A 9,013-nucleotide genomic window follows, 5' to 3' on the forward strand; every position below is an offset into this window, starting at 1 on the left:
AAAGCTTGCACAATGGGTGTGCAATTTTTGAGAAGTCCTTGATGAAAAGCCTATAGAATTCGGCATGTCCTAAGAAGCTTCGAACACGCTTCACACAGATAGGCGGAGGCAAATTTTCATCACCTCAATTTTGGCCTTGTCAGCCTCTAATCCCTTTTGTGCACCTTATGACCAAGGACTATGCCTTCCTTGACCATGAAATGGCACTTCTCCCAATTCAGCACTAGATTGGCGTCATTACATCTCTGTAAAGCCTTGCTAAGGTTGAGCAAACAGTCATTAAAGATATCACCTACCACTGAAAAGTCGTCCATGAATGCCTCTATACTGTCCTCCACCATGTCCGAGAAGATAAACATCATACACCTCTGGAAGGTTGCTGGTGCATCACATAGTCCAAATGGAATGCGTTTAAACGCAAAGGTGCCATAAGGACATGTAAATGTAGTCTTTTCTTGATCTTCAGGACCAATTGATATCCGGTTGTAGCCAGAGTATCTATCTAAGAAATAGTACCACCCTTTTCCAGCAAACATTTCAACCTTCTGGTCCATGAATGTCATTGGGAAATGATCCTTCAAGGTCTTCTTGTCCAGCTTCTTGTAGTCCATGCACATTCGCCATAAAGTGACTGGTCTTTGTGGGACCAACTCATTCTTTACATTCGCCACCACTATCATACCATCTTTTTTGGGCACACATTGCACTTGGCTGACCCAATGACTGTCAGAAATGGGGTACACCACCCCAACATCTAACCACTTGATAATCTCCTTTTTTACCACCTCTTGCATTGGTGGGTTTAGCCTATGCTAGTGTTCATTGATTGAGTTGCAGTCCTCCTCAAGTTGGATCTTATGGGTGCATATACCCGGAGGTATCTCGATGATGTCAGCAATGGTCCACCCAATAGCCCTTTTGTACCTTATCAACACTTTGATCACATCTTGAGCCTGCTCTTCATTCAAATATGCAGCTAAGATCACATGCAAAGTGTTGTTAGTACCTAAAAATACATACCTCAGGTGACTGGGTAACTGTTTCAGTTCCAGCATAGGTGGCTCCTCAATGGATGGTTTTGTTGGAGGACTTGGCCTATTTTTCAAATCCAGTTCTAGTTTCTTTGGAGCATAAGACTGTGCTCCCATTCCCTGCATAACATTCACAGTCTCTACATAGTCAGACCAGAAATCAACTTCAAAGTTCATCAACACGGCTGCTAATGTTTCGACAGCCATCCTCTCCTCAATAGTTACTCCAAACTCTCATTCATCATCAACTTCTATTGCCGACACCACATTCATGTCTTGAGGTTGCTTCATGGACCTCCAAATTTTAAACTTTACCTCCTCATTGTTGAGCTTGAATTTCAGCTCTCCACTCTAGACATCAACCAATGCTCATCCTGTGGCTATAAATGGTCTTCCCAAGATTATGGGAACCTCAAAATCCACTTCACAATCCAAGATCACAAAGTCTGCTTGAAAGATAAAAGTGTCCACCTTTATGAGCACATCACATAAGATTCCCATGGGTCGCTTCGCCGACCTATCTGCCATCATCAACCTCATTGCTGTGGGTTTTGGAACTCCTAACCCCAGTTGCTTGTAGATGGCCAATGGAATCAAGTTTATATTGGCCCCTAAGTCACACAAGGCCTTTGCGAATTCGATTAATCCGATTGTGCACGGTATAGTGAATGCACCCGGATCCTCCACCCTCTTTACTAGAGACCTGGTAGCAATAGCACTGCAGTGATGAACATTGTCAGTAAAATCAATACTTAGAACTCTTTTTTTCGTGACCAAGTCCTTCATGAACTTGGCATATCTTGGCATATGCTCTAGGGCATCCACCAATGGTATGTTCACTGACAGTTTTCTTAGCATGGTGATAAACTTCACAAATTTCCCATCTTCGGCTTTCTTTTTATGACTTTGAGGGAAAGGAGGAGGTGGTCTTGAAATCTGTTGTAAAGGCATAATTCCCTCAACTCCTTTCTCTGTTGCTCCTGTTTGTTTCGCTATTGGCTGAGCATCCTGCGAGTCATATACATGTTCAGCTTCGGTCTCCTCTCTTCCAGTTTTCTCCATAACCTGTTCATTCTCAGTACCTGCAAAAATTGGGTCATTAAGAATCTTACCACTCCTGGTGGCGATAGCCATGCAATGCCCGTCCTTCTTAGGATTTTGAATAGTATCACTAGGCAGTGACCCATTCTTCCTTTGATTTAGTGATGCTGAAAGCTACCCCAACTGCTGCTCTATTTGCTTTATGGAGGTGGTGTGAGAGTCTACCAGTTGACTCATACTGGAGAGATCACCTTTCATCTCCTTCACTCCTGCATCAGTTGACTCATCTTTTTGAAGCACCTTGGCCAACATGTCTTCCAACTTAGACCTACTGGAACTACGGCTCACCCGGTCTCTATTACCTGGGGGCACATACACACCACTGCAATCATTTTTGTACCCATCTCTGTTCTACCAGTTTCTCTAGTCTCTGTTTGCTAGCCTATCATATTGTCCTTCTCTTGAATAGTTTCGACCTGCATTTCCGGAATTGTAACCTTGGTGTCCTGAGTTATAATTCTGGAAACCTCTTTGGTTGCCCAAGTGTTTCACCTCCTCATCTAGATCGATGTCCTGATCTTTATACCTATTTGGAGGTCCTACAACATTTACATTTTCAGAACTTGCGACAATATGTTTCGTGAGTAGGTCTATCTGGGTCCTCATGAGTGCCATATCCTGATTCGTTTATTCTTCTCTTTTCCTTTGTTCAGCTGAGAGTTTAAAAGTGAACCGAAGGTCTCCTACTTCTGCATCCCTGGTGTACCATGCCCTATTATTCTTGGATACCTCGTCCATCAGCTACATGCTCCTGAGAATGGCTTCCTCATGAATGATCCTCTACACATTGCATCAACAACAAGTTTAGTAATATAATTCAAAGATCTATAGAAACCCTTTTTAGATGTCTCTCAATGAGACCATGGTTTGGACACTTCTTTAGCTTTTGGATGAATCTCCACCAAGTGGCATGCATCGCTTTTCCTTGTAACTGCTTATGGGCACTTATCTTATCTTTCATCTGCAACTCTTTTGATTCTAGAAAGAATAGTTCTAGGAAGGCCTCCTTCAGCTCAGTCCAAGTCCTGATTGACTCATCAGGCATCTCATTTAACCAATTGGTTGCCTCCCCAGTAAGAGTGGGAACAACCTCAATCTCATTGTTGTCTGGCTAACCCTAGGAATTTCTTGCGATTTGCATATCGCCACAAAGTTCATCAAATGTTGATTAGCATCATCACCAGCTGCACCCCTGAACATACCTTTCAAATTCAGCAGTTGAATCATAGTGTTGGTGATTGTGAATTTCACACCTGGAGGTAGTGCAAGTAACACTATCTCTCCTGTGGCTCCAGCTCCATCCAAGTCTAAGTCATCCTCTTTATACATCATGTGAGTTGGATGTTGTGCCCTACCACTTGGAGCTATTGGTTGACGGTGGGGAGGAACAAGTTCATCCACTGCTATGTTTTCTTCCACAACCCTAGGCTGGTTGTTCACAACATTTTGCTGAATACTTTTTGCAGCGGTTTCAGCTTCCAGTTCAAGTCTTTGCCTTTGAGCCTCAAGTTTTTGTGCATTCACCATTTTACGGATTGTCTTCCGAAGTTCTGGGTCGTATGGGAATAATCTGGCTCCCTTACTTCTGGTATTTGACATACACAATCAAACTCACCTAAAAGAGACACAGACAAAGAACAAGATGTAAAATTAGGTAATATAACTACATGTTGAATAAAGCTAGTGAAACACTTCTGAATTGAAGTTCCCCGACAGCGGCACCAAAATTTGATACGTCCAAACTTACACCTCAATTAGGAAGTATAAACAGTCGAAGTCAATTTATAGAACACAACGTGAGTTGAGGTCGATCCCACAGAGAATTTCTTTACAGAAATGATTTCACTGTCGCGTTTTACTCAAATGTCATTATTATTTCCTAAAGAAATAGTTACCGAAAGTAAAATGGGTTTAGCGATAAAGCACCAGTAACCAAGGTTGTTGACTGAGATCTAATTCAACAATTAACAAAATATCAATTCTAAAGTTATTTGGATAATTAAATGAAACTAGGAATTGTTCCCCATAAAGTTGCATATAATGTTCTTCCGTAGTTGAGTTTCAGGTAATTTATCTCTACAAAATACATGTGGGCTAACTATATCTGATACTTCTCAGTCTACTCAAATAATCTTCACTCAAATCCTCTCGGTCCCAGAGTATTACAAGTTTTACCCTCGCTTACAATAGTGTTAAAGTTCTTTTCTCTCAAACTCAAACTTTGACTCCATTTCGTCATGTTAATTTAGTTTTTTCCTAACTATCATTTTTCTCTCAAAAAAATGACAGATACAGGCTCACTCCAATGCGTGCACTCATTATAATACATGAATAACGAAAGCTAAATTATAATTTGCAAATATAAATCACCTTTCACTCGTTTTACGAAATTACATTTAAATTTACGTCATAGATCCCACAATCCCAGTTGTGGTATTTCGTAGCTCATGATTTCACGTAAATTTACACAAGTATATAATGAAAACATGATAAGTAAATACTTATGAAAATTAGCAAATCGATAAGCACTTTGATAATTCAAGAATCGGAAATCCAACTTTCAAACTTAATTCGATGTTAATCTTTAAAACCAAAAGCTAAGAATATTTGAAAACTTGTTCTTCATTCCAAATAAGACGAGATGAAAACTCAAAACAACCTATTTAATTCAAATAAAGTGTTTTAAAAAGAGTCCTACTCGAAGTAGGACTGATCTGCTGTCAGACACTTCACGACTACCTCCACGACCCGTCAAGCTCTTCATGTATTGTGAAGCCCTTCATGGTCTTCACTTGCACTTGCCCAAAATAGGTTCTTCAAAGCCTGTACACTGAGTCATCACCACGGACACCACAACGACTTTTGACAATGACCATGGTCCATGTAGTTGTCCATGGTCTTCACTTGATCAATTCCCTTTTCAACTTTACAATGCCCCTTCACTGGATCATCACCACAGACACCATCACGACTCGTGACAATGACCACGGTACGTGTAGTTTTCCGTGGTCTTCATTTTCTCAATTCACTTTTCCACTTTTCATTGCCCATTCACTGGCTCATCTTCACGACTCTCACCACGGACCATTGTGAGGACCACGACCCGTGAGGTTGTTCTTGGTCTTCATTGGTTCAATTCTCGTTCAACTCCTCCAACCCTCATCACTGGTTCAACTCTATGAGCATCTCCACGATCGGTAGTGAAGACCACGACCTATGAAGTCGTCCGTGGTCTTTACTTCCACTTCATTGATTTTTCATCTTTTCTATCTTCTTTTACCTCCACCCGTTTCACCTATACAAACAGTACCAAACACATTGTATCCTTATAAATACACTCGATTCTAGTATTAATTCTTAGTTTTCAAGTATTAAATGTGCCAAGATTTTGTGGCACATCAACACCCTCAACTTAGAACCATTACTTGTCCTCAAGTGATGAGAGAACAATACATTCAGTCCTCAAATCATTCAAACACTTTTGAAACTATGCAACAACCATCTCAAAACACAAATTGTATCCAAAATCATCAATCTAACATGCTAGGATCAATATATGACATCTCATTACTCACAGTCGACCATGCTTATGCTTGTGAACTCTCAGCTAATTCAATCTACTCTAAAATGCAATCACTTTGTCCTCACACCAAAGAAGTCCCTCACTCATGATGATTGAGACTAAGTACTACGCTCGCACTCTCAAAGAACTTCTAACACTAACACAAAACTACCACAGGCTTGCCCTTGCTTTCTACGCTTTATCTTTCAAACATTCGGGATCGAATCACTGTTGGACTTTATCGGCTTGTAACATAGGGTCAGGCTAGGGAATGGATATTTGGGTTTGTGAGTGACTAGTCCCTTGGTTCTCCAAAGTTTCATTTGCACACAACTCTTTTCTGAGCGATTCCCTCTTTTTCTTCGTTTCAGTACATCCCAACATCAATTTTTTTTTTTTCTTTTTTTTAATTTTTTTTATTCATTTAGCTCACTGGTTGAACCTTCTTTTTCACTTCTTCTTTCTGCTCGGGTTGCAATCACCCTCAACTTAGGCTTTTGGCCTTAGTTGTGACATCATATCTTCGGAGACCCATGTATATGATATTTAATGGGTAAGAACAAATAGTGATTTTCAGGCTAAAATCGAGTTCAAGTGATAAGCTTTTTATTTGGTTGTTTTATTTTTCGCTTTTTAATGGCTTAGCAAAAATGGCCTACTGATCCTTTCCTATCCGGTTATTTCTCAGATCTAAGCGAGACTACTCGAGGAAGTTCTAGTTTCTGCTCCTAGCATTAGCCTTCGAGCAATCCTCACACACACATGACAAATGACTACATTCTCCAGTTTCTTAGTTCACCAATTTATTTATCAGAGTAGCAATGTTCAACATGTAGGTATCTAAGATGATCTCTAAGGATCATAACAGTCAGCTTTCAGATTAAGGTCCTCATTTCTCACAAAAAAATAATAGCGCTGCACAGCCCAACAGACACACTTCAAAAGTCCATCAGAAACACAAACATACTAATCACAATATTTCAGATAAACACAGAGTCAATCTCCATTCATTTAAATAGCTAAAATGGAAGGTTGCTCACAAATTTGATATGTCCCAACTTACACCTCAATTAAGAGGTAAAAACGGTCGAAGTCAATTTATAAAACTCAATGTGAGTTGAGGTCGATCCCACAGAGAATTTCTTTACATAAATAATTTCACTGTAATGTTTTACTCAAATGTCGTTATTATTTCCTAAAGAAACAATTACGGAAAGTAAAATGCGTTTAGCGATAAAGCGATGGAAACAAAGGTTGTTGACTGAGATCTAATTCAACAATTAACAAAATATCAGTTCTAAAGTTGTTTCGATAATTAAATAAAACTAGAATTGTGTTCCCCATAATGTTGCATCTAATGTTCTTCCGCAGTTGAGTTTCAGGCAATTTATCTCTACAAAATACAAGCGAGCTAACTCTATCTCAGATAATCTTTACGCAGGTCCTCTCTGTCCTAGAGTATTACAAGTTTTACCCTCGCTTACAATACTGTTAAAGTTCTTTTCTCTCAAACTCGAACTTTGATTCCATTTCGTCAGGCTAATTTAGCTTTTTCCTTACTATCATTTTTCTCTCGAACAAATGACAGATACATTCTCACTCCAATGCGTTCACTCATTAGAATACTTGAATAAAGAAAGCTAAATTATAATTTACAAATATAAATTACCTTTCACTCATTTTATGAAAATACATTTAAATTTACGTCATAGATCCCACAATCTCAGTTGTGGCATTTAGCTACTCATGATTTCACGTAAACTTACAGAAGTATATAATGAAAACTTGACAAGAAAATACTTACGAAAATAAGCAAATCGATAAGACTTTGATAATTCAAGAATCGGAAATCCAATTTTTAAACCTAATTCGATGTTAATCTTTAAAACCAAAAGCTAAGAATATTTGAAAACTTGTTCTTCGTTCCAGATAAGACGAGATAAAAACTAAAAATGACCTAATTAATTCAAATAAAGTGTTTTAAAAAAGAGTCCTACTCGAAGTAGGACTGAACTGTCGGACAATTCACAACTGCTTCTACGACTCGTCAAGGGCTTCATGGCCCGTGAAACCCTTTGTGGTGTTCACTTGCACTCACCCAAAACAAGTTCTTCAAAGCCTGTACACTAATTCATTACCATAGACACCACCACGACTTCTGACAATGACCACGGTCCGTGTAGTTGTCCGTGGTCTTCACTTGATCAATTCCCTCTTCAACTTTATATTTCCCCTTCACTGGATCAACACCACAGACACCACCACGACTCGTGACAATGACCATGGTCTGTGGTCTTTACTTGGTCAATTCCCTTTCCCACTTTTCATTGCCCATTCACTGGCTCATCTTCACGACTCTCACCACAGACCATTGTGAGGACCACGACCCGTGAGGTTGTTCATGGTCTTCACTTGGTTCAATTCTCATTCAGCTCCTCCAATCCTCATCACTCGTTCAACTATACAAGCATCTCCACGATCAGTAGTGAAGACCACGACCCGTGACGTCGTCCGTGGTCTTTACTTCCACGTTCACTGAATTTTCATCTTTTCTATCTTCTTTTACTTCCACCCATTTCACCTGTACAAACACTACCAAACACATTATATCCTCATAAATACACCCGATTCTAGTATAAATTCTTAGTTTTCAAGCATCAAATGTTCCAAGATTTCGTGGCAAATCATTATCCCACATAGTTTGAAATAAATGAAACTTGAAAATTAATTTCTATCGTGGTGGGTCAAAATTTGGTGTAAACAACTATCCCTCGTTTGAGTTGGATTGATGAAAGAAATTCGAGGCAAATGAAATTGACGAATTCAATTTTGACCGACCACATCTTCATTTTTTAGAAAAAGGATTTGGTACAAACTTTTGGAATTATGGCCGAACCCCGAATATGGGTTTCCTACATATCTCTGACAATATGAGAATTTAGGTCACTTGTAGTTTGATACACTTGTTTTAACGCACGATTCTGAAAAAATTCAGAAGCTATTTTGATATAGGACTATGGAGAGACCGGAATGCTCGAGAATAAGATTTGAGAAAGAATGTTGAATTACAGCTAAAGTTTCAATACTGATCCTGCCTACATATCCCTTAACTCAAGGAATCAGGCAGTTATAAGTTTGACTTGGTCGGTTGAAAAGGAAATCTCTTATGGTAAGATAACCTTCAGTATAGAAGAGCGACAAAGTAAGTCGAGTATGCTAAGATAACCTCTTAACCATGAATGTGGCTCGCTTCACACCCATACTTAGAACTTACACAGACATAATTTCCAAAACTCTTGGTGTATTGTCACTCAGATTG

General features: G+C 39.3%; 1 protein-coding gene across 1 annotated transcript; it reads right to left on the reverse strand.

The window, feature by feature from the left end:
• Positions 1 to 1,400: 1,400 nt before the first annotated feature.
• Positions 1,401 to 2,747, reverse strand: LOC125834784 (uncharacterized). Its single transcript, XM_049513936.1, has 3 exons — positions 2,549 to 2,747; positions 2,312 to 2,434; positions 1,401 to 2,113 (listed from the first exon to the last, which is right to left on the reverse strand). The coding sequence occupies exons 1-3, from the start codon at positions 2,745 to 2,747 to the stop codon at positions 1,401 to 1,403; spliced, it is 1,035 nt and encodes a 344-aa protein (XP_049369893.1).
• Between the last annotated feature and the right edge of the window lie 6,266 nt (positions 2,748 to 9,013).

This window comes from Solanum verrucosum, unplaced genomic scaffold (assembly GCF_900185275.1).
Source record: "Solanum verrucosum unplaced genomic scaffold, falcon-dt-bn FXZP01000073.1, whole genome shotgun sequence".
Classification (NCBI taxonomy): domain Eukaryota; kingdom Viridiplantae; phylum Streptophyta; class Magnoliopsida; order Solanales; family Solanaceae; genus Solanum; species Solanum verrucosum.

What these genes read in the sequence shown, in the direction of transcription:
- LOC125834784 (XM_049513936.1), bottom strand. Translation starts at nt 2,747, where the DNA reads ATGGCACTCATGAGGACCCAGATAGACCTACTCACGAAACATATTGTC. An exon ending in TTACAATTCCGGAAATGCAG is followed by an intron (nt 2,435 to 2,548) that starts GTCGAAACTATT and finishes ATGTGCCCCCAG; the next exon opens with GTAATAGAGACCGGGTGAGC. An exon ending in GATGAAAGGTGATCTCTCCA is followed by an intron (nt 2,114 to 2,311) that starts GTATGAGTCAAC and finishes CAATTTTTGCAG; the next exon opens with GTACTGAGAATGAACAGGTT.